The sequence below is a fragment of the Vicugna pacos genome, chromosome 13 (assembly GCF_048564905.1).
Source record: "Vicugna pacos chromosome 13, VicPac4, whole genome shotgun sequence".
NCBI lineage: Eukaryota > Metazoa > Chordata > Mammalia > Artiodactyla > Camelidae > Vicugna > Vicugna pacos.
This window is the reverse complement of record NC_132999.1, coordinates 23401265-23427991: the sequence shown is the minus strand read 5'-3', so window position 1 is coordinate 23427991 and position 26727 is coordinate 23401265. Positions and strand designations below refer to the sequence as shown.

At 41.3% G+C, this 26727-nt stretch overlaps 1 protein-coding gene across 1 annotated transcript in view; it reads right to left on the bottom strand.

Annotated features, from left to right (window-relative positions):
- Positions 1-716: 716 nt before the first annotated feature.
- LOC102524867 (cytochrome P450 2J2-like) overlaps positions 717-26727 on the bottom strand; it is a 35846-nt gene continuing 9835 nt past the window's right edge. The window contains exons 2-9 of the mRNA XM_072974326.1: positions 19197-19359; positions 16486-16635; positions 15933-16093; positions 13219-13395; positions 11211-11352; positions 8816-9003; positions 5797-5935; positions 717-2647 (exon numbers count right to left, since the gene is read on the bottom strand). Of these exons, the coding sequence (XP_072830427.1) occupies positions 2469-2647; positions 5797-5935; positions 8816-9003; positions 11211-11352; positions 13219-13395; positions 15933-16093; positions 16486-16635; positions 19197-19359 (1299 nt within the window). The 3' untranslated portion in view covers positions 717-2468. The remainder of the gene's footprint in view (positions 2648-5796; positions 5936-8815; positions 9004-11210; positions 11353-13218; positions 13396-15932; positions 16094-16485; positions 16636-19196; positions 19360-26727) is intronic.

Genomic DNA, 26727 nt, shown 5'->3' with positions numbered 1-26727 from the left:
TCAAAATAAAACTCAATACTCTTTAAAGAAAGACAACAGAATCTACTGTACAATGAAAATATTAGTCAATCCACAGTTACTAGACATAAAAAGAATTTGGAATATGTGACCCATAAGCAGTAGAAAATCAATGAATGGAAGACACAAATTGATAGAAATGATGGAATTAACTAAAAAAAAGATTATAAATATATTCAAGATTTGAAGGAACACACGAACAGAGTCAAGAGAAATATAAACTGTAAAAATAAGAACCAATTGGTACTTCCAGAGTGGAAAAAAGAAAGAAAAACTAAAGGATGGACTTAATGACAGAGTAGACTCACCCCCCTCCCCCCAAAAAAGTGAACTTTAAGGCAGGGCAATAGAATTTATCCAAACTGAAGTACAGAGAGAAAAATGGCTGAGAAAAATTAACATAAACTTGGCATCCTGTAGGTCAATATCATGGGGTCTAATACATGTCTGAATGAAATTATGAGGACAGAGGGTGAGTCCAAAAAAAAAAAAATGAAGAAATGACCAAAATGTATCCAAATTTTCTAAAAGTATTAAGCTCATGGATCGAATAAGATCAATGAACTCCAATTAGGATAAACACAAAGAAAACTATAAAGACAGATTATACCAAAACTGCCGAGGAGTAGTGATAAAGAAAAACAATCTTCAAAATACTCACAGAACAAAGACTCACAATGAATAGGAGACCAAGTGTATAAATATTTGTGGACTTTTATCAGAAACAGAGTAAGCCAGAAAACAACAAAATGACGTCTTCAAAGTGATAAAAGAAGAATCCTGGTAATCTAGGATTTTATATTCTCTAAAAAAGGTGGCAAAAATAAAGATATTCTGTGACATTAAAAAAGAGGATAAACATGGAAGAAATTCAGGGCAAAATGTACTGCACTGGTTTCCAAGAGGGGGGATCAACCTGAGGGACTTACCAACACACATCCCTCCCCTTGAAGGCAGCTGTGCAGTGAACAAAGTGATGAAAGATGTCATAGGCTGCATGTGTTTCAGAAATTTTTTTTTGTGGTACCCTTTCCCCAGTGGGCACCACCACTGTACATTTATTTAATTTTTTGTATGTTTATAATCCTCCATTCCCCCCATCACTACACTGTGAGCTTGAAGACAGAATAGCCCTGTCCCTTCCATCTCAATCACTGTGCAACTGGCTCACGGTTCATGCTCAAAAAATAACTGTTCAATTGATGTGAAAATACAATTTATGTGAGACTTGGTTCCAAAGCACAGCTCCACTACTCTTTCCAAGCAGATAAAACAATTCCTAAGGTTTGGTTTATCCACACGTGGGAAAATATCACCAGAGTTATGTGGATATTGGGGAAAGCAATGCAATTTTATCGAGTAAGAAAATGTTAACTTAATAGCCATATTGCACGACTGCATTCATGCAAAGCTAATCAGAATAACATGCGGGAGAGTCTTCCATTACAAATCTATTTGAACTGTATTCTCAGAAACGTAATGGCAGAAACACCAGTGTGTGCTTGTGAGAGAGCAAAGTTAAACACAGCAAAGTATTCCTCATAAAGTAGGTCAGAGCTGTAACGCTTCCAATCTCTGCTACATTTCCAGTCCTGTTCTGTCCCTCTGTCACAGGGCTGACCTTGGGACACAGCAAGGCCCTGAGCAGCCCCGGGAGTCATTTCCCTACACCTTTCATTCCAAACGGAAAGAGAAAGAGCATTTGTCAGGCTCTCACTGTGGGCGGGACGGCACACGTGTAACAGGAGGTGAAAACGGGCCTCTTCCTTTCTCGGTTTCAGCTGCATCCAGTTGCCACCAGTCAAAGGGCCCCTGGAAAGCACTGTTGAGGCCCTAGTTCTACAGTAAGGCACGGGAACCCCGGGTGGGCCCTGCCAGGGGGCGTCAGGAAACAGTTCTTGTAACCCCTGCAGCCCACTCCTGTCAAGATGGTACATAATAGGGTGAAAGGAGGGACAAAGTCTCTCCCCTTGAGAGCCCTGCCGGCTGACCTCTGGCTGCCCCAGGGTCCGACTGCTAACTCTCATGCGCCATTTGGCAAAATCTGACCCGAGCCATGTCAACAGACCAGAAGCAAATCCAGGACTAAGGAAGAAGGAAGCAGGAGACAGGCAGGTCAGAGCCATAACTTTTATGATGTGCTGTATGGTATGCAAATCATTAAAGCCCATTATTTCCTCTGTTTTTATAGTGATTCTTCCTTTAGAGAAAAATAATTATCCTCTTATCTTTTCAGTGAAAAGGCAAATCCCTCCCAACATGACTGATTCACTCAGGGCTATGCTGGGGATGGGAAACCTGGGGTTTGGATCCAGTTTCCACTGAGTCCAAGTCCTAGGACCTTCTTCAGAGGCAGCTCATTGTGTTCCCTCCCTTCTCAGCAGGCGACAGTGCCACAGGGGTACGTGGGGATTCTTCCTGCTTTCCTTCCCCCTCCCTCCTGGACAACCTCACTCCCTGGGAACAGCACAGATGCGGTAGGGGGCTGGGGAGACCGTCATGCCGGTTTTGAACTTCAGGCTCAGCTTCTCATCGTCTGGAAGCCTGAAGGTGAATTTTTGCACAAGGGAAGTAAAGAAAATGAACAACTCGGACCTGGCCAACTTCTCTCCAAGGCAAACCCGCTTTCCTGAAAGACAAAAACATAAGACGCGTTACCTTCTCAGACTGTGTGCCCAGCAACAACTGAAACCTTCCACCACGTCTTGCAAAACCTAAGCAAAGGGAGGGCCTGCTGGTCCATCAGGCTTTATATTCTTGGTTTATTTGATCAAAGTCACCTGAGTTAAACAAGGCACAGAAAGCATCCATCCACAATCACACATTCCAGTGCCTCCAAGGGGCAGGCAGGTGAGCACAGGTGTGAAGGTTCAGCCTGTGGATGAAAGAAGTGAGAGGTCTGGGTTGACTTGTTAAGTGGAGTCTGGCCTAAAGTCTTCCAATAATCCCATAGCAAACAATAAAGACAAAAACCCAAACCCTGTGTTATTTTTTTTTTCAGTTCTTAAAAGCAAACTGATGAAAAGGGTAAGCAAGTAAATATCAGAGGAGGCACCTTTTCCCTGCATCAGGTTTTCTCTTTAATGGTTGGGAATCTCCCTGCCGTGGCCTCCCTATGCAGGGCAGACCATGTCTCATCCCCGCTGTGCTCTGACACCTGCCACAGGCTCCTGCTGCCCCTCCCCTTCCTGAATGCCCTCCTCTCCCTACTTTGGCTATGACACCCCACACTCGTCTCTACCACCACCTCTTGTGTGCGAGGGTATGAATACCTTACTTACACCCCAAGTAATACAAGTTCACTGCAAAAAGAAATAAAAGTGTGAAAAATATAAAGACAATAAAAGATGTTTGTAATTCTATAATCCAGCCAAAACCCTTGTTAAAAGTTCTAACATATTTACTCCCTGTCCTGCACCCATTATGGAAAACAGTATGAAGATTCCTCAAAAAACTAAAAATAGATTTATCATATGATCCACCAATCCCACTCCTGGGCATATATCCAGAGGGAATGTTAATTCAAAAAGATACATGCACTCCAGTGTTCACAGCAGCACTGTATACAATAGCCAAGACATGGAAGCAACCCAAATGTCCACTGACAGATGACTGGATAAAGAAGTTGTGGTGTATGTACACAATGGAATACGACTCAGCCATAAAAAGAATAAAATAATGCCATTTGCAGCAACATTGATGCACCTGGAAATCATCATTCTAAGTGAAGTAAGCCAGAAAGAGAAAGAAAAATACCATGTGATATCACTCATATGTGGAATCTAAAAAAAAGAAAGGAAAAGAAAAGAAAAAAGAGGACACTAATGAACTTATCTACAAAACAAAAACAGACTCACAAACATAGTAAATAATCTTATGGTTACCAGCGGAAAGTGGGTGGGAAGGGACAACTTTGGGAGTTTGAGATTCGTAAATGTTAACCAATATATACAAAAATGGATGAAAATTTTTTCTGTATAGTACATGGAACTATATTATCTTGTAATAAATTTTAATGAAAAACAATATGAAAATGAATATATGTGTGTGTGTGTATATATATATATATACATATATATATATATACACACACATGTACACACACATGACTGGGACATTGTTCTGTAAACCAGAGACTGATACATTGTAACTGACTAAATATCATTTTAAAAGTAAAATAAAGTAAAACCTGCCTGCCCCTCCCCAAAATGAAAAGAAACATCCATCTCTATCTTATTTGTACTTTCCTTATATTAAGAAAGGAGAAACTGATCCATTTTCTGTCTAACTACTAATAACAAGGTTGGTGTAAGAATTAAACGAGATGATTTGCTTATAAATGAGTTCTGTGATTAAGAGTGTGATACAACCCTCAGTAGCAAAAAACACAGTAGGGAAAAATAAATATAACACGTGACATACACAGGTGAAACTTTGTAATGTAATGTGACACCAGAAACCCTTGCAGACAGGAAGACTGGAAGGTATTCCTTCACCTCATATCTGCTTTCATATTATGAAGTGGCTGGTCCATTGTGAGCAAAGGTGACATAGAACCAGATGAAGATAGACAAAGAAGATCTGATCACGTCAGTCCAGGTACACTCAGGACAGTGTCATACAGCATAGGTCAAATTCCAGTCCCTCCCTTCCTGTGCCTTAGTGGTGTCATCAGCCAATGATTCTGTCTCCGAAAATCAACCTATACTTAAGTTTAAATTAATGATAAGAAAACTATGATGAATTTGAGAGAGTCAACTCAGTGTAGCCTTTAGTAACTTTCCTAGGAGACACTGGTAGGAGGAGCACGGGCTTTAGTTGTTGATAAACCTGGTTTACACTGAGTACTAGCTCTGCCACCTGAGCTTGTGACTTCAGATGCCATATTGATGCTGCTAAGCCTCAGTTTTCTTATCTCCAAAGTGGTGACAGGAAGTTGAACCTTGTAAGGTTACACTACAACATTATACTGTATGAGAGAGAGATTCTATTTTCCACTTCATTATCTTATCCTCAAGTCTGAATGCTTGACACACAGTAGGTGCTCAGGAAATATTTCTACAACTAAGGAACTGGGAATTTACTTGAAACCATCTCTGCAACATACATAACTCAATACCTGAAATATTCTAAGAATTTTTCCCACTCATCTTACAATGTTCTGAGTTAAAACCCCCTCTGGATCTGGCTGCCTTGGAAACATGAGACTTTTAAACTGCATCCTACTTCTTGTCTTTCAAGTTCTGTACAATGTAAATGTATTAAGCAGATTAGAATTTTAAAAAGGTAAATGATGTCTTTGGGCAGCATTTATAGAGTAGAATCCCACCTAGTTACACCTGCACCTTCTAAAGCCCATAAGGAAGAGGATACCACCCCTGTCCTGCCCCTTCCACCCCCTTCTTAGAAATTGGCTCTGGTTCTGTGTGAGTGGGTGGCCCTTAAAAAGAACTTGAAATACTTAAAAACTCTAAAAAGATGGCAAGTGTCCAGTCTTCTTTTGGACAAGCAGGGTCTGAGCTTCTGTCTCAGTGTTCTTGGGACAGAACAACGTGAAGTGAAATTGCATCAGAGTCAAACCAGGACTCAGGAAGTAAGGGCATGAGTCCTGGTGATGCCCTCTCCCAGGGAACCCAGAGGTGCAGCAACATCAAGAGGGAGTCAGGATGGGCAGGGCTTTCCAAGGACATTCCTACAAGAGCAGAGCACACTAGGTAGAGTAGAGAAGGGCTGAGAGAGGGACTCTGGGTTGCTACACTTGTATTTATTACATCTCACCTGCTGAGAAAGGCAGAAAGTCTTCCCTTTTCTTAAACTGTCCATTCTCCAGAAAGTGCTCTGGATTGAACGTGTCTGGGGTGGCCCACGCTGCAGGGTCCCTGTGCAGTGCAGTCAGGTTGGTCAGGACTATGGTTCCCTAGAAAAGGCAGCAAAGACTCAGGAAAGGCTTGATCCACACAACACACCTGTGCAGATGGCAGGTGTCCCCCAGGATTCCACACCCAAACCTGACAGCAGTCTGAACCCTCTCAACCTCCCCAATCCACTATCCTCTGAGCCCAACCCCTAGGACCCTGCTCTTTGCCAGGGGACAGATTACAACGATGGATGGAAGTGTCTCCTGGGAATTTTACCAGGGAAGTGTGATCACTCTTGACTGCAGAATAGATCTCTTCAGGGTCATCTGAGTGTGGAACTTAGAAGGGAACATGTGTGCATCAATGAGAGAATAATGTGACAGCTGGAAAGTCAATATTGTCCCAAATCCAACCCAGCTGCTCCCTGAAGTGATAACTATGGCAGCTCTTTCAAGGTAAAAATGCCTCATGTATCTTTGTTTCCCCCATTCTCTACCCTCCACTGTCTAGGACATTCCACAAAAGGGTGAATGAGAGAATCAGGACGTCCAGTGAAGGAACCACTATCCTTCCAGGTACATAGCAAGAACCCCAGGAGTCCCCCTTAATACCTCCCTTTCCCTCATTCTGCTTTCATCCAATCCTTAACAAGGCTGGTCAAGTTTACTTTAAATTTTGCTTGCATCTATCTCCTCCAGTTTAGCTCCACCACTGCCACCCTGGTCCAGGCTACCCCCTTGCTACCCTCAATAGCAGTCTAACTACACTCCATATCCTCTCTTTCCTCTTTCAGTGTGCTCCAAATACTGAAGGAAGAATTAGCTTTGAAAAGGACTTTGTCATGTGACACCCATCCACCCAGCACACCTGGAACTTGACAGACACTCTCAATAGCTCCCTGTCACTCTTAGATGAAGCGTGCATCACCTCACACCGTCTGAGCCCCTCCCTCTGCCTGCACTCCCACTGCAGGGAGCTGCTTGCAGTTTCTAAAAGTCACCACATGTCCCCACTCATGCCCATGCCTGTTTGCCTGCTGTTCGCCTTGCCTGGAATGTCTTTCCTCCCCACTTTGCCACCGAGTTAACTCTTACTCATTCTTTAATCTTCATCACTGCTTTTTGGAAGCCTTCTCTACCCACTTCAGCTCCCAATCCCCGTTCCAATTCGCCTACTTCTTTAGAGAAACCAGTGACTTTTTTCTGCTGGGCAGTTATCATGATTTGTAAATATAAACTTGTATGATTATTGTCCTCAGAGTTGTTTTCCCAGACCTGAACATTTTAGGTCCTAAATACCATTTGTTGATTAAGAAAGAACAATGACTGCTATTTGGAGCATTTTACTGTTCACTACATTAATCGTTCTACATGCATGGCCTCACTCTACCTCCACCTGTTAGGTAGGTTTAAATTAATTTTCACAGATAAAGAAATTGAAGCTCAGGAAGTTAAATAAGTTGCCTAGAGTCACGGGGTGGGAGGAGGTAGAACCATGATTTGAACCAGAACACTTGACTTCAAAGCTCTGTCTCGGAGGCTCTACAACACACAGTCAATGACATGGCAAGGTTCTCTGGATGATTTTTCAAGCAGCCTTTAAAAATCAGAGTAGAACAAGACTTGAGCCCAATCTACGGAGCTACATGAATCACTATAAAAATGCAAAGAGCACCTGTGAAATAATTCAGACCCCAGTCTCCTCCCACAGGATTGTCCATCAGGAGGAAAACAGGAAAGGCAATGCCCCCAGGAACAGCTGCTTTTCCTGGCTCTGCAGGGACAGTGACCCAGGGGTGTCCCATGGGTAAGATCCTCTGGTTCTACCTCTTGAGATTGTCCCCAGCTAAGACATACACAGAGGGACTTAGCCAACCTAGAATGCATCCACAGATGGCAAGAAAGCAAAGGAAGTTTAACTGTGTAGTTGCAAGTGCAACGCTAAGGGGAACAGGAGAGTGACCTACCCGTATCCTAAGGGGAGGGGGCAGTGACAACAGTTTCCTTTGTGATGACAGGGAGGGACCAACTGAGGACACCGGCAAGGAGACTCTTAAAGTCAGAGTAAAGCAACTCCTGTGCAGAGAACATGGTGGAGTTAAAAAAAAAAAAAGACCTGATATTCAAAACGTTTGTTTTCTGAATTCACTTTGTAGTTCAGACATCTTAGGCAAGCTTATTCACTCCCTGAGCCTCAAGTTAAATTTTTAAAGTGGGACTAATGGAATAATTCTGAGCACTGGTGAAGACATTTTGAAGGAACCCACATAGTCCATGGTACATCATTGCTGCTTAATGAGCATCAGTTCCTTTCTCTCCTTTCTGATATTTAACAGGGCACACACTTGGCTTGGTTTCCCTTGTGAGATGATAGTTCCATCACAGGGTTGTAGGGCAAAGCTGGAAAAGTACCTGTGTGGATATTATGCTAGAAACACCAGCATGAATGTGACGTTGGTTCACATGGTCTCAAATGTCCCTTCATGTTTCAATATTCTCTAATCCCAAGATTGTGAAGCCAAATTTTCCAAAGTTAGTCTGGGAGGTCCCTAGTCCTGTGAGAAGCTATACCAAGGCAAAGAAAGGACCTCGTGTCAAAGTCTGACTGAGAACCGCTGCTTGCTGTCTCCCCACAGAGAATCACAGTGCACATCACACAGTCAAAACACTGAGAAATCTCACAGCGAAGGAAAGCCAGGCTTTGCCTACACACATTTGACCTAGGAACCCCCTTCTTCTCCATAATATATATTATTATCTACCCGAACTGATGTTCTAGAGACAACACACAGACAAAAGAAACTAGCATGAGTGTAGTATCTCTGTCCCCATTTAAGTGATCCCGTAGGACAAAAATCCAAGTCACTGTCCCAGGTGAGAGTCCCACCATTTAAAAAGGTGAGCGTGGAGATCTGAGGCCACGAGGGAGGCCCTCGTTACCTTGGGCAGGTGGTATCCAGCCAGCGTGGTGTCCACTGTCACCTCCCTGGGCACGTTCAGGGGGATGATGTTGCCCATCCTCTGCACCTCGTGGATGACAGCGTTGGTGTAGGGCATGGACTCCCGAGCTGCCGTGCTCGGCTGCTGCCACTGGCCAAGCACCCTGTCGATCTCAGCCTGAACTTTTTCTGAAAAAGCAGAGAAAGTCCTATTATTCTAGTATTCATTACCCTCCTTGAGCCTGGTTCAGCTAAGGAATGAAGTAACCAGGATCAAAACGGCTAGAGTTATAGCAGGCTGTGTAGATGGTAGCTTCTCAGGGAGGTACCTGAGTGCAAAGTGGGCCCTGGTTTAAGACAAATCTGGTTGCAATTCTTGCTGCTCAGTATTCCTGGTGCAAGTTACTGAAACTCAATTTCCTCTTCTTATTAGTGAGGATAAATCTACTTTCATCTTTAGGATGTTTTGAGATTTACATCAACTGATTTAGGGGAGTGTGACACATTTAAGAAAAACCCGCTAATTGTGCTCCACTAAAGGTTTTTCTTTTTCTAGGGTAATAGAAATTTTAGCTGGATATCTGGTTCCCCAGCTAAAAACTCCATTTCCCAGATTCCCTTGTGACTATGTTGTAGAAAAAAAGAATATATGTAGAGGGATGTTTACACTGCAAACATTCCCTTAAAGTTAAGGTTGCTTTTCTCTTCCCTTTCTATTGGTGGAAACGCAGACTTATTGGTGAGACATCTTTGTGACCGCCAAAAAGAGCATCATTCTATACACAGCAGAGCAACACATTAGACAGCTTGGAACCCAAAGGTTTCTGCACTATCCAGCTTAGGATATTTCACTTGAGAGAAAAATAAACTATAATTTTTTATAGACATTAGAAAACTTTAAAAATTGTGATAAAATACACAATATAAAATTTAACATCATAAGCATTTTACATGTACAGATTAAGAATGTTAAGTACATTCACCTTGTTGTACAACCAATCACTTTATTTTCTTGCAAAATTGAAACTCTGCATCCATTCAGTGAAAATGTCTCATGTTCCCCACCCCCAGCTTCTGACACCCACCATTTTACTTCTACTTTCTATGAATTCACCAAATCCTGACACCTCCTATACATAGAAACATACAGTATGTGTCCTTTTTTGATTGGTTTAATTTGACGTCATGTCCTCAGGGTTCATCCATATGAAATCATCTGTCAGGATATTTCCATTTTAAGGCCAAATAATATTACACTGCATGTCCCAATTTGTTCATTTACCCATTAACCTGTGTTGCTTCCCCTTCTGTCATTTAAGCCATTGGTATTTTGGAATCTCTAATAGAGAAGCCATATCTAGATCCTAACTAGCTTTTAAACTTAAAACAAAAACAAAAACAAAAACCCTGTGATTCACAATTACAAATACATTGTACACCATGACTCAGGACACAGGAGTAAAAATATACACACATGTACAGTATACACTTATGCATATATAAGGTAAGAAATGAGAATTTCATGAAAAATACTTGTCTGTAGTACACTGGAAGCACTCTGATTTTTCCATTTGTTTTAATTGAAGGAAAAAGTTAATCTTGATCCACTAAATTGACTCTATGTTCTTTTATCAAACTATTACCGAGTTTAAAACCCTGTACCCCAACAGTGTTTATCCTTCATGTGCACAAAGTGTTCTGGGGTCTTGAGAAAGCAAAACGATGGTACCAGTCACTGTTCTGCAATGAGCTACAGCCTGTGGGGAGATATGTAGATAATGCTCAAAAAGCAAAGTGATGGAGGTGCACGTGGTTGTCCCCAAAGGAAGAAACGCTAGTGGTTTCCTAGAGAGCGGGGAGACATCTGAGTGGGGTGTGTGTCTGAGTAGATTCTTTAAGCATAGCTAGTGGTCTACCGTGTAGAGAAATTAGGGAAGTACTTCCCTGTGTTATTCTTCTAGGGAGGAGCAGGTGTGACGGCACAGAGGCGTAAATTAGGACGGTGTAATGAAAACCACGTCATTCAGTGAGGCGCTGGGTGAGTAGGGTTGAGGTTGAACAGGCAGGAGGGGGCACATCAGAGGGCAGGATACACCAGACCCAGGAGTCTGAACATCATCCACAGGGCAGTGGAAGACATGACTTAAAGGAGGGAAGGTGAGGACCAGCTTTCACATGTGAATGGACTGTAACTCTTTCTGGGAACTCACCAAGATGTCCATGGACTTCACTGTTTTCCCCACTAGACTGGCAATTTCCTGAGAGCAGGGACTCTCTGTTATGTTTGTAGTATGTGGACCCATCACAGTTCCGACTGTAAAACTGAAGAATGTTCCCATTCTTCAGTCAACCACGTGCTGTGTATCTGGCCCAGCCACACTCACTGACAAGCTCACCTTGGATTTCGGGGTACAGGGCCATGTAGAGCAGACCCCAGCGCAGCGTCGTCGAAGTTGTCTCCGTTCCAGCGAAGAAGAGGTCCAGGGTGCTGTGGATGAGGTTTTCTTCATTGAAACTTGCAGTAGCATTGCCTCTATGCTGGAAAGCACAATGTTTGTTGGATTAATCAGATAGTTCTTGGCTGTCACAACAAACAAGGGCTTCATCCTGGAGAGAATGTGGGAGGAGAGACCCCCCAGGAGAAATGATTTCCCTTTGCCCATCTCAGGAGGATGGAATGTCATAAGTGTCCTCCTGCCCTAGTGCTGGATGCTTTGTTACCTTTGGTGGATGAAAATCAAGATGACTAATTATTTTTTTATGCCCAGAACTTGGAAGAACCTGTTAGTACCCTGGAAAAATAGCCAGGGGCTCCAATACTAACCACATCATTCACTATCTGTGTAGTTTGAGAAAGTTAATAAACCTCTCTGTGCTTCAGTCTTCTGATTCATAAAACAGAACTAACAACATTCAGCCATTACAATAGCATCATGAATTATGTGAGATATATAGGGTACGTAGCAATTACTGAAAAGGTGTCTGTACTGATACCAGAAAAAATGAACTGGGTATCTCTAATGTACAATAATTCTCATTTTCCCCCATTAGTCTTTTCCTTTGTAGGTTAAGTCTCTAATTCCAACAGCCTTTCCTCATGGTTCTCCAGCATCTTTACCACCTTCCTCCAGAAGCTTAACTGTGTCAACATTCCTCTGTGTGTGGTCCCACACCTGCACACCTTACAGCAGGTGGAGTCTCTTCCTCTGAGGAGAACCAATGCTTCCAGGAATGCTGTGCCAATAAGGAGAAATAAGAGAGGAGATGGAAGGAAATCCACCACTCTGTCAACTCCAGGAGAGGAATAAATAATCCGATGATTCATAGATGATGACAGGGATGCAGTGATGTGTATTATCCAGAAGGGATACCACATGAAAAGCTATACATCCAACTTGGCTTTTTCCTCTTTCTTTCCTATAATGTAGGGACGTGGATGACACGGGGACAAGGGAGGAAGGGAAGGTCCCTCCCACTTGTGTCTAAACTCTGGCATCAGACTCAGCTTTACTTGTGTTCTGACCTGGGGGGCTGAGGGAAGTGGTAGGAAGCTGGGCACTGGTCCAACTATAATGAAACTATACTAATTTCTCCTTTTGTGTGTATTTCCTTCATAGATAGGTAGAGGGTTGAGAACACATTATGACCTTCAGTATTTGAGGTTTCAAAGGCCTAGAGCTAAAAACCATTAAACTTCTACACTTCTTTAAAATTGTTTTAAATGTTTAATTTAACAATCTGTGAATGAAATTCTTTTTTTCTATTTGAGTATAATTGACTTCTATCTTTATTTCTAAATGTCTCATCAATTCAGAGTTAATGATATTCTTTCACTGTCTGAAATACTGTCTCTAATTTTCTCCTTGCACTGGGCTGAATAAAGACCCACTTAGATGTCCACAATCTGATTTCTGGAATCCAGGGATGGTAGCTTATGTGGCAGAAGGGACTTTGTAGATATGATTACATTAAAGATATTGATATAGGAAGATGATCCTGGGTCAACCCACAGGGCCCAATATATTCACAGCAGTCTTTATAAGAGGGGAGCAAGATGATCATAAAAAGGAGATGTAACGTTGGTGGCAAAGAAGGTGCTACATTGATGACTCTGAAGATGGAGGAAGGGCCGTGAATCAAGGGATACAGGCAGCCCCTACAGGCTGGAAAAGTCAAGAAAATAGATTTTCCCCTGAGCCTCCAGAGAAGCTAGCCCTGCATGACCCTGACATTGGCCCAGTGAAGTTGGTTTCAGACTTGTAATGTTTCAAAGTATAAGACAATAAACTATGTTCTTATAAGCCCCCAAGTTTATGGTAATTTGTTATAGCAGCAATAGGACAATCAAATCACCTCATTTGCTCTTTAAGAACAGAATTCCAGAAACAACTCTGGATTCCTCACCTTCTCTATTTCCTGGAGGTAAGCATCAATGAAGTCTCTTGCTTCAGCAGGATTCCAGTCTCTCTTGTGGTTTTCAATCACATGGGCAACAAACATTTTCAGTTTCTCCCAGTTACGAAAAAGCCTTTGGTGGGGTCCAGGGAGGAAGTTCATTATCCGTGGAAAGATATTGTAAAACTGATTGAGAAAAACAAACAAAAAAGAATTATGGAGACAAGGTGCTGCCAGTTTTTGACTTCCTAACACAATGTAACCATCTGCTCTTTACATCTTTTTCCTGTTTACACTTAACCCTTGGGTCACCCTCCAGTTTTTTTTATCTCTCTCATTCCTCTTCTTACCCTCTGGCCAAGCATGTCAGAGCTCTATCCACAATATAACCAGTGTCAGATGACTTCTCACCACTCCAATTACTTTGTCATCCTTGTACAATCCACCAGCATTTCCTACCTGGATGCTGTAAGAGCCTCCAACAGTTTTCCTGATTCCATCCTTCACTTCATTCCCAATCAATTATCCATTGAGCTCCCAGGGGGATCATTTAACAGTTTAATTGATCATTTCACTTTCTGGCTCTCAATCCTCCAGTGACTTTCCATGACTAGAAAAAAATCCAACCTCATTCTCCTGGCCTGTAGCTCTCCATGAACTGGCCCCTCACATTCCTGTCTCCTCCTCTGCTACCCTCCCCACCATCTTCCTCTCTCTTACTCTTTAAAGTGCAGCCCCACTGGCCTCTGTGGTAACACCCAGGATGTCCTTGTCTAGGTCTTTGCATTTGCTGTTCCTTCCACCTGGAATGGTCTTCCTCTGAAATCTGCATAACTCAGCCCCTTCCTTCATTAAGGTGCTGCTCAAAGGTCACCTCCTTGGACCTGTCTTGCCTGATGATCCTATAATTAGCAGAACTTCTGCACCCTCCTTCCATTCTTTTATTTTGTTTTATTTTAGTTCTTGGCAGTTATCACTAGTTGTGTTGGTGTATATATACTTGTGTTTGTGTAAAACATGTCCATCTGTCATGTGTCTCTGTATGTATCTATGTTAAAGACATATATCTGTTTATTTGCCTGCCCCCACTGTGATGTAATTTCCTTGTTGTAAGAAATTTTATACTGAAATGAAGTGGTTTTTAAAGGTATTTTCTCTAATAATATCTGGTAAAAGAGATAGTATAACATAATGGAAAGTGGGCTAGATTTAAAATGAACTGGCAAGAATTTTCTTTTTAGGTATAATTCTTTTCTGATAATAGTAATAATGTTGTGATTTGTCACTACTTAATCTATCTGCCAGTCAGGCCCAAGGGTTATTTTCTGACTAATGGCATGAGATTCCACTCCCACTTAACACAGAGTAGTGGACACTGTGTGGATTTGCTTACATACTCCCTTACCTGCTTGCTCACATCAAGATGCTTCATTTCACCTTTAAAGAAGTGGTATAAAAAATCAGCATAGATAATGTGCGTCTAGTTGTCCATCAATGTGCCTGGTCTCTTCTGTGTCTCTAAGAAATCCTTCTACCCCTGCCCTGCTGCCCCATCCTACCCTCCTGGGAATTCCTCTTCCCTGCAAGCACTCAGCTGGGTACCCAGTGAACTCTAATGACTTCCTTGGCTCTGTTTTAAGAAGAAGAAATGGAATTGCTGAATGGGGGACTACCTTGATTAGAAGAGAGAAAAGGGAATATGATTCAAAAATAACATTGACAATAATCATAAGAGCCCACATTCATTAGGCCCCTTTAATGTGCCAGGAATCACACGGAACTGATTTACCACCTTTGGTGTGATGGGTCCAAAGCTCAATGCAAAGATGCTTGTCAGGAATAAATAACAGCAAATACTCTTCTAGACACCAGAGAGGTGACCTCAACACTTAGGGCTGATTTTCCATCAAAGTGTCTTTCAAATCCAGAAAAGAGGCTGAGAGACCAAGAAGCTGAGCAGAGAGAGTTACTGACAGAATCACAGGCCCAGCAGTACAGGGGAGGAGGGCAGGGCCCACGAAGGAAGGGGTTAGGTTTGAACCCCCTACATCAATACCTGACAAAACTGGATGATTGACCATATCAAGAGTCGGTGGGCATGTAAGTAGTGCAGCCAACGGGGACAATTTTAAGTACTTTTTGCATCCAGGTGTAAATGTAAGGGAAACAGGAAGATGGGTCCATATGAACTAAACAAGAATGTTCACGGCAGCTTTAGTCCCAACATCCCCAGACTGGAAGTCACCCAAGCGTCCACCAGTAGAGAATCGAATAATAAACAGTGGCATAGTCACACAATAGAAAACTAAGCAGAATTTAAAAACAAGAGCATCTAACGTATGAATCAAATCCGTTGGACAGGGAGCACCAGACACAGAAGGGAACTTCTGAGGGAGGATGGGGGTGGGGGTTTAGGGAAGAACATGGACAGGAGGGGCTCAAAGGCTATTGGGACATTGTGCTTTTTTAAGAAAACAACTTGAGTGCATAGGAGTAGGTCATATGAAATTTGTACTTTACCCGAACGTTAGTAACATTCTTTGTCCATAGTACAAATTTTAAATTTAACATTTAAATCTAAAACAATAAATACGAAAGATTAATTTCAAATATGCTTGTGTTAAAGGCAATTTTGAAACGCTATGTAGTAGCTTAGAAAAATAAAATCTGTGTCTGACATCAGCCCAATATTTTTTCCAAGGTAGGAAGTGAGAACGTCTCACCTGGCAGCATATTGATGTCTGCAGACTCATGAACTCATCCAACAGCCTCAGCAGCTCCTGGAACTGATCATCCTGGTAGTCAAAACGCTCCCCAAATGTGATGGAGCAAATAATATTGGAAACTGCATTCTTGATTTTCAAGTTTGGGTCAAAAGGCTGTCCTGGAGGGAGAGGAAGTGATGGATCCTTCAGATTTGTGTCCTTCCATTTCCTCTGAGGGTGTACTCTACATGACACAGGACAGAATGAGAACAGAACCACCTCTGAGACTGTGGCCCCAGCACCCTCCACAGGGTCTGACCTATAGCAAGTACTCGGTCAATGCCGGGAATTCAAACTGATGACCAGGATTTAAATCAATGTGTTCTATACCCATCTTCTCGTGTCTAATTCTCCAGCTCCATGAGGGCAGGTCATGGTTAGTTGTTCACTGTTAACCCCTCGGTGCCCTACACAGTGCTGGGCACAGGGCAGGCACGTGGGCACTTATTAAGCATCTGGTCGGTGAAGGAATGAGCCGCAGTCTCCTGCACCTGTCCTGTGACACACTCACCGTCCTCCTCTCCTATTGCCTGGGTGAGGTAGCGGGCCTCTTCCTGAATGCGTTCCTCTAAGCTCTTCTTTCCTAAACCGAAGTTCCTCAGTGTTGTCAGCGTGAACCTCCTTTGCTCCTTCCATTCCTGACCATCAGACATGACCAATCCTGGGAAAAAGGAAGTGAACATTACGTAAAGACAGCCAACAAATGCCATGGGGATGTGTATCAGATGGAAGGAAGGAGAAGGGCAAAAGGCACTTGAAAACTGTTCAGAGAAATAACCCCAAAGCCATGGGTATGATGACTAGTATTTACTGCTTGCTTGCAATGCTGGACACATTTGTATTTTTAATGCATTATGTAATGTAGTACTCACAGAGCCTCTCTGAGCTAGGTACTGTCATTACTGTCAACATCCCGCCCCCAGTCTGGTTTATGAGAGAAAAGAGCCACAAGGGATATAAGTAATCTTTGCAAGGTCACAGAGTTAGTGACTAGGAGAACAGGCTTTCAAATTCAGGCTGCCTGACTCTGAACCCAATGCATTGGTTACTTGTCACCTAAGTACATCTTAGTATTTGTTGTGCTAGATACTTAGAATGCACGTGTTGATTAGATAAAATCCTTACTCATAAGGAGGCAAGGCTCTACTCCAAGCCAGATTTTAAAGATAAATGAATCACTCAAGAAATCAAATAAGCGTGAACACTCTAGGCAAAAACAACAGCACAGCAAAGGGGAAGAATGCCCCATCTTGCTGTGTTCAATAGACCATCATTTATTACATCACACAGGTGAGGTCACACTCCTTTCATGTCTTCACGTGCAGAGCACTCTTCAGTGCCTTTTCAATGTCTGGCTCTGGCCTCCACGCTCTCCATGAAATGGCCCTCCCTGCTGTCAAATCCAGGATCCTTTTCAACCTCATCTGGATACGTCAGCTGCCTGAGACTTCTCTATTGAAACACTCTCTTCCAGTGGTGCTCAGGACCCCTGACTCTCCAGATTTTCCTCCTAATTTTCTGACCATAGGGAACTTACCACATTTTGGTTAAGTCATCTACATCTATTAAATTTCAAAATGATGCAGTTCTTCAAGTTTCATGACCTTCCGGCCTCTTGTCTTCCTACCCTGTCCTCCATTTCTGAGCAAAACTCATTAACTCTTAGAATTTTAATGACATCTACTGATAGTCAATATCTATTTCTGACTCTCAGCTCCAGGCGTGCATACAGTTGTCTGCTTGACTCTGCTGACTTAAAGGATTTCAAACTCAGTGTATCCATGACTGAATTCCTCATTTGCTCCACACAACACCCCACCCCAGCCAGCCCACACTTGTCTTTCCCCAAATGTTCCTTCTTCCCTTTATCACCCACTTGGGTGTCCACCTCAATACCTCATCATATCCCCATTAGGTCATCATGTCTTACTGGATTTACCCCCTGAAGTTCTTAAATCCATGTAACTTCACAGCCACTATCCTGGTCTAATCTACTGTAGTCCAAGGTCCCAGCTTCTCTAACCAAAAATGCTGCAATGGTCTCTTTATCCCTTTATTGTATTCTTGACATTACAGCCTAGTCTTCAAGTTCACATTGTGGACATGATGATTCCTTTCTCTGCTTAAACCATTTGAGAGTTTCCATTGTTGTTCAGATAAAAGCAGCATCCTTAACAAGAACATGCCTGAAGGGTCCTGGCCAAACGCAGCAGCTTCACCTCCATTGAATCCCTGCGCTGCCACACTGGCCCCCTTTCAGCTCCTCAAGTTCACCTCCCTCCTTCCCTCCTTCCCTCCTCAGAGCCTTTTCATATTCTGTTCCCTCTGCCTTGTTGCTTCCTCAGTTTCCTTAATTAATTGTTATTTACATATATTAGCCTTTTTGAATCTCAGGGCTAGATGATATACCCCTAATAAGTGCAGGTGCACTTCAAACACTAAGACTTTAAATTATTAGACTAATTGATACTGTCTTTCTGAATAGAATGTAAGTTACATGATGGCAAGGACTTTGTCTGTTCTACTCACTGTTACATCACTCGTGTCTGCCACCAGGTGTCACAGGGCAGATTACAAATAAGAGTGAATGGATGCAGAGGTAATGGGTGCAATATTTCAAAGAATAATTGAGAAGAACCTAAAAAATGGGTGCTTTGTTAGAATAAATTATTTGAATTTTTCATTTAGAATTTTCAATGTATAAGTTTATTTCATGAACATTTTAAGTATTCATGCCAAACTGTTCTAATATAGACCCAAAGGCTAGAGATATGTTGTGGGGCACAACCTCAATATTAAAGAAAAAGAAACTAGAGGCACTGAGGGATCACATACTCAGCAGAAAGTAAATGATCCACATCCATTTCCTAGGGGAAGAGATGTCAATGGGAAAGCAGAAACAGCCACCAAGAATGCATGGTTTTCTCTCCTTATAAAACATATCACATCATTGAGTGAGGAGGACACTGATTTATCAAAGCTCCCAGAGTGACTTCATGCAGGTGACACAGCTTCTCCCAAATCCCTGACATTGGGGTTGACCCGGCCAGGGTCCCTGAGGACTGGCCTTCAGTGGGGAATGCAGGCACTCAGCTTCCTTCAGGGGCAGGAACTTTATGATGGGCCTGGACCCTGGGAGTGTTGGAGCATTAAGTCACCAAGGCATCTGTCACAGACGACAGGAGTATCCAACATATACATCACATTAGTCCAGGCACTTACCTTTGTTCATAAAGAGACGTTCTGTGAAAGGGGCTTTGGGGCGGTTCACAAAGTTTTCGCCCTGGTGGACAAGGGCTTCTTTGATTAAGGGCAATCCAGTTATAACAACCGAAGACAAGTCACCAAATTCCAGCCTAAGGACATTCCCATACTTCTTCACAAACTGGAAAAGAGTAAAACAGTCACAGCTGAATATGCACATGTGTGTGTCCAGTAATGAGGGTGTTTGTACAGTGTGTATTGAAGGGAGGCTGCGTGTGTGTATGTCTGTGTGTGTGTGTGTGTGCACGTGCACACCTTGGTCTGAAGGGAATGTTTCTAACGTTTTCCATTTTCCCCCCTCTCAACTGCATTTGGGTTTGATTCACCACAGGACATAAAGTTTCCTTACATTCATTCATGTGTTCAACCTCCTTGAACTGAGTGAGCGTGTACCATGTGTCCTAAGAGCCAGGCATAAAGACACAACTATAATAAAATAAGCAAATCCTCTACCCTCAAGCATCTTAGAGGCTAGTGAAGGGGGAGACTCAGCACACGTGACTCACCAGGGAAGGCTGAGACATTTTAATGAGTGTCTGGTGTAGCAAGCCTGGACTTAATAGCAAACCATAATTGTTTAACCAGAGGAGAAAGTCCCCTCCAACAACACGGGCTGGGGCCAGGTGTGGAGAAGAGCACACTAGCTCTGGAGACACATCTTAACTCCATGGTTGACTGACGTGAGTTCTTGGGAAATTTCCTTTACTTGTTTTGGGCCTCAGCGGTCCAGTTCTAAACGGGAAAGTTATTCTTCCCCAAAGTGTTCTACGAGGAAGGAGGAGGGCAGCAATCTGAAAGGCACTTTGATTTCTGGAACCTGGCAGAAAGCCACCCCAGCCTCTGGGGAATGAATGGGATCCGTGTGCAATGTGCATGCATTTATGCGCTCATCTTCACAGAGAGAGAGGTTGAGAGCACGGGGATGATGTGCTGGAGAAAGGCATTCATGTTCAGTCACCCACATCTCCTGGATGCCAGGTTAAGCACCTTCACATTTTATCTCATTTAACTTCACAGCCACCCTACAGAAGGAATGATTTTCTTTGCCTTTCAGAAAAGGAAAATGAGTCACACCCAAAGTAATGTAGCCAAGGTGAGAAAGCTTTGGGTGTTGGAGGGAAATTGGCAGGCATTACGTAAGATATAAGGACAAAGATGTGAACCTGAGATGGCGCTAGAACCTTGGAGTTTAGTGGAATGAGAGAGTGAAACTGAGAATCAGAGTGAGGGGCCTAGGAGAGAAAGAGGAAAAGGATGGGAAAGTGTGTAGGTGTGTCCTGACTGCACACAAATGAGCAGGTATGTGCTCACATATCTTGAATAGCAGTCAACGGTCATTAATCAAAGTCTTCCCTGACATGTTTCTTCAAGAGAGAAATCTAAGTAAACCCTGTCCCTGCCTCCTGTGTGCAGGGCTGTGTCCAGCTGCAGGCCATGGTGTCAAAAAGAAGGGCTCATTTCCTCCAGATGTCTGGGGACCCTCCTCCCCACCTGCCATCCACTTATGCTCCCCCATGTCACCCCAAGCTCCCTGCAGCTCATCACCCCATCGGAGCAAATACTGTGGATTTAGTCTTTTTCCACCACCCAGCTCCCATATTAAATACAGGCTCGAAACTCAACCCTTCCATGGTCCTTTCGGTCCAGAGTTTTCTACCAATGTTTGTTCATCACTAGCACAGTTGTCCCGTTTTGATAGAAAGGGCAGAGCCAAGATTCCATCTTAAGCTTGTCTGTCTCTGACGTACATGCCTCTGTCCAAGAAATGGCAGGAATGGGAATCGACAGCTTTTTACTTCATCTTTGTAAATGACTGGATGAACTCTAAGGATTTATGAAAATGACTTTTTGATGAATTAAGAATGTACAGTAAAGATGTTTTTGGGAACAGCTGAAAATGTCAGGTTAAGTTATATGACTCCTATCTGACAATGTATACAACCTGGAATCTCAGCTTGTTCTTGGAAGGGACTCAGCCTTCAATTAGAATTTCCTGAAAGGAACATCCTCAGAGTTCCATCTTTGTCAGCCTCTGTCCATGCATATTTCTAGTCTGACAGAACTGGATCAAACACGTTTACAGTGTGATCACTTTGCATTAAATACAGTGATGTCTGACAGTTCTTAAGTACAGCCTCCAATCATGGGGCCAATTGCTTTACATGGAGGTAAACGTAGCAGCCACAGACATCTGGGAATAGTTTGTAAGGTAGAGAATTAATTTCCATGTACAACAAAACAGAACACATTAAAAAAAGAGAGAGTATAAGGGAACAAAAGAAGTTAAAACAAGATGGTTCAGGAAGCTAAAACAGGCTTAAAATCAGGAAAACAAAACAAAAAATAAAGAGAAAAAATAGTCAGGAGCTATAAAAGGCAAGTAAAAGTAATAGACAGGAAATTTAATATGAAGGATAAAAATTCCAAATGTAGGATTCAGTAGTTAAGTAATAAAGTGGAAGAAATAAATATTTAGAATCAAATAATTAGAACTGGTCAGTCAGTGAGACAAGAGATTGAAACACAAGATACAAAGTTGTAGGAGATTCCTGTTCATCTAAGATCTGAATGTGAAAAATCAACAAAGCAAAGACACACAAAAAGAAAAGCTAAATAGGAAGAGGATACCAATTCTTACTCCCCCTGGCAGTAGGTCAGACGGTCTGTTCCTCTGAACACTCACCAGTGCTGAGCAGAGAGTGTGGGGGGGAGGGGGGAATGTAGGCTGCACATAGAAAGCTAAAATACAATCACTAATTTGTATTTTAAAATATTGTTTCAATGTATTTGCATGCTTTCATAGCTAAAAAGTATTTCTTTCCAATAAGGTGAAAAAGGAAACCTAAGGATATACAGAATAAAACTTCATAAACAGGATTCTTACCCTCTTTGAATCATAGAATCCTTTGAAAATCTAGTGTTATGTCAGGGATCTGCTCTCCAGGAAAATCCTGTGCACATGAACACAGTGATGCACACATGAACTTTCAGGGCCCATCAGCTCCTGCTAAGATTCCTGGTCTCACAGGTAGTTCTTGGGGTTCTTCTAGGTTTCTGAGAACAGTCTGTGGAAATCAAATTCAAGTTCACTCCAACAGGTTTTCATGAAGTGCTTCACAGCTGCCAGGTACCTTCTGACATTGCTACATTATATGTAGGGGCAGTATACATAGCTAGTGGGTGTAAAGCTGGGCTCTCCCTACCTGTCTCTGCATGTCTCATCCTTAAATGAAAGGATGAAGATATTTTCTCTTCTTCTGAGTGGTGGAGCTCCCTCTATGTTAGCTGGCCACATGGCTTCCCAATCAAAGGCCACAAATGCACAGCTCCTCCGGGTGGGGCCAATGGGACTTGAGCAGTGGGGATGTGTGCATCTACTGAGTCATGTCCTGAAATGGAAGGTGCTTCTCACCACCTGCCCCTTTCTCCCTTCAAGAAAACTGAACTCATACAAGATGTTGCAAGGCGAGAACAACAAGATAGAAGGAACTGGGGTCTTTGGATGATCTTGCGCTACAAAGTGGCCTTCCTATCCTGGACTTCCTGTGTACATCTGAATTGTTTTCATTTTTTTATTTCCTTTTTTTCTTTAATTGAAGTATAGTGAGCTTTCAATGTTCCAATTTCTGGTGTACGGCATAATATTTCAGGCAAACATATACATGCAGGTATTCCTTTTCATATTCTTTTTCATTATAGGTTACAATAAGATATTGAATTTAGTGCGAGGTACTGTACAGTATAAAACTGATTTATCTATTTTATATATAGTACGTAGAATCTGCAAATAATGAACTCCCAATTTATCTCTTTCCTCCCCCAATTCCCCCTGATAACCGTGTTTGTTTTCAATGTCTGTGAGTCTGTATCAGTTTTATAAATAAGTTCATTTTTTTTTTAGATTCCACATAAAACACATATCATGTGGTACTATTCTTTCTCTTTTTAGTGTACATCACTTAGAATGCAATCTCAGGGTCCAACCATGTTGCTGTAAATGGCATTATTTTATTGTATTTTATGGCTGAGCAGTATTACATAGTATTTATGTGTATATATTTGTATATATGTGTGTATGTGTGTGTATATATATACATACACACACATATATAGACACACACACACACACACACACATATATATGTATAAATATATATACCACAACTTCCTTATCCAGTCATCTGCTGATGGACATTTAGGTTGTTTCCGTGGCTTGGCTCTTGTCACTCGTACTGCTATGAACACTGGGGTGAACGTATTTTTTGGAATTAGAGTTCCCTCCAGATATATGCCGAGCAGTGGACTTCTAGATCATGTGGTAAATTCAGTTTTACTTTTTGAGGAATCTCCATACTGTTTTCCATAATGGCAGCATAAAAATTCATTCCTACCAACAGCGTAGGAGGGTTCCCTTTTCACCACACCCTCTCCAGCATTTATTATTTGTAGACTTTTTGATGATGGCCTTGCTGACTGCTGTGAGGCAATACATATTCTAGTTTTGATATGTATTTGTCTGATAATTAGTCTGATAATTACATTTGTCTGATATTGAACATTATTCATGTGCCTATTGGCCATTTATATGTCTTCATTGCAGAATTGCTTGTTGAGGTCTTCTGCCCATTTTTGTATTGGATTTTTTTGTTGTTGTTATTAAGTTGTATGAACTGTTTATATATTCTGGAAACCAAGACCTTGTCAATTGCCTCTTTTGACAATATTTTTTCCCATTTGTTTGTCGTTTTGTTTTGCTTATGGTTTCCTTTCCTGTGCAAGAGCTTATAAGTTTAATTAGGTCACATTTGTTTATTTTTGCTTTTATTTCTACTGCCTGGGTAGACTGCCCTGGAAGAACATTGCTAAGAATAATGTCAGAAAATGCTTTGCCTATGTTTTCTTCTAGGAAGCTTATGGTGTCTTGTCTTGTGTTTAAGTGTTTAAGCCATTTTGAGCTTATTTTTGTGTATGGTGTGAGGGAGTGTTCTAGCTTTATTGATCTATATGCTGCTGTCCAGTTTTCCCAGCACTGCTTGCTGAAGAGACTGTCTTTTCTCCATTGTATATTCTTGCCACTTTGTGAAAGATGAATTGACCATAGGTATGTGGGTTTATTTCTGGGCTCTCTCTTCTGTACCATTGGTCCATACGTCTGTTTTTGTGCCATAACCATGCTGTTTTGTTTACTGTAGCTCTGTAGTATTGTCCAAAGTCTGGGAGGGTTATTCCTCCAGCTTCATTCTTTTTCTTTGGTATTGTTTTGGCAATTCTGAGTCTTTTTGATTCCATATAAATTTTAGGATTATTTGTTCTAGTTCTGTGAAAAATATCCTGAGTGATTTGATAGGGATCACATTAAATTTGTAGATTACTTTGGGTTATATAGCCATTTTAACAACATTGATTTTTCAAACCAAGAGCATAAGATATCTTTTAATTTAAATAATCTTTAATTTGCTTAATCAATGTTTTGTAATTCTACATGTATAAGCCTTTCACTTCCTGGATCATATTTATTACTAAATATTTTATTTTACATTTTGATGCAATTTTAAAGGATTCTATATTTACTTTCTTTTTCTGTTATTTCATTGTTAGTCTACAGAAAGGCAACACGTTTTTGTATGTCAATCATGTATCCTGCTTGCTTGCTGAATCCTTTTATCAGTTCTAGTAGTTTTTGTGTGGAACTTTTAGAGTTTTCTATATATAAAATCACGTCATCCACATATAGTGACAATTTTACCTCTTCATCCAATTTGGATCCCTTTTCTTTCTTTTTCTTGTCTGATTGCTGTTGCTAGGACTGCCAAGACTACGTTGAATAGAAGTGGTGAGAGTAGGCATCCTTGTCTTGTTCTAGACTTTTTGGAAAGGCTTTCAACTTTTTAGCATTGAGTATTATGTTGGCTATGGTTTGTCATAAATAGCTTTTATTATGGTGAGATATGTTCCCTCTATATACACTTTGGTAAGAGTTGTTATCATTCATGGGTGTTGAATTTTACCAAATGCTTTTTCAGCATCTACTGAGATGATCATTTAATTTCTGTCCTTTCTTTTGTTAATGTGGTGTATGACACTGATTGATTTGCATATGTTGAATCATCCTTGTGTCCCTGGGATGAGTCCAACTTGATCACAGGGTACAATATTTTTTAGGTGTTGATGGATTTTGTTTGCCTATATTTTGTTGAGAACTTTTGCATCTATATTCATCAAAGATACCGGTCTGTAATTTTCTTTTTTGTTACTGTCTTTGTCTGGTTTCAGTAGCAGGGTGATGATGGCTTCATAGAATGAATTTGGGAGTGTCCCTCCTTTCAATATTTTGAAAGAGTCTGAGAAGGATCCCTATGAGTTCTTCCTTGTGTGTTTGGGGGAATTCCCCAGTCAAGTTATCTGGTCCTGGACTTTTGTTTCTAGAGAGTTTTTTTTTAAATTGCTGATTCCATTTTACTTCTAGTAATCAGTCTGTCCAAATGATCTATTTCTTCTTGATTCAGTTTTGGTGAACCATATGTTTCTAGAAACTTGTCCATTTCTTCTAGGTGGTCCAATTTGTTGACATATTGTTACTGATAGAATTGTCTCTCTCTTTTTTAAAAAATATATTTCTGTGATTTTGCGCATCATTTCTCCATTTGCATTTCTTATTTTGTTTATTTGTTTCTTCTCTCATTTCTTCTTCATGAGTCTGGCCAGAGGTTTGTTGATTTTGTTTACTCTTTCAAAAAACCAGCTGTTGGTTTTATTCTATTGTTTTTTAATCTCTATTTTATTTCCTTCCTTCCCAGGCTTTAATATTTCTTTCCTTCTGCTGATCTTAGGTTTTGTTTGTTCTTCTTTTTTGTATTCTTTTAGGTGGTAGGCTAGAATGCTTACTTGAGACTGTTCTTGTTTTTTTGAGGAAGGTCTGTATCACTATATACTTCTGTCTTAGGGCTGCTTTTGCTGACTCCCATAGATTTTGTGTGGTTGTGTTTTCACTGTCATTTGTCTCAGAGGTACTCTTTAATTTCTTCTTTGATTTCCTCACTTACCTATTTTTTTAATAGCATGTCATTTAGTCTCCATGCAGTCTTTTTTTTTCCTCTCATTTTTCTTTCTGTGGTTGATTTCTAGTTTCATGACATCAGAAAAGATGCTTGAAATAATTTCTATCTTCTTAAATTTGTTGAAGCTTCTATTGTGTCTAAGCATGTAGTCTAACATTGAAAATATTCAATATGCACTTGAAAAGAGTGTGTGTGTACATATATATAAAATACATTATATATATATATATATATACATATATACACATATATATATATTTGGTGTAATGTCTTGGAAATATCAATTGCATCTAATTGTCCCATTGTGTCATTTAGTATCTTAACTGCTTTATCAATATTAGCAATTTTCTATCTGGACAATATGTCCAATTATGTTAGTGGGGTGTTAAACTCTCCTATTATTATTGCATTCCATCAATTTCTTCCTTTAT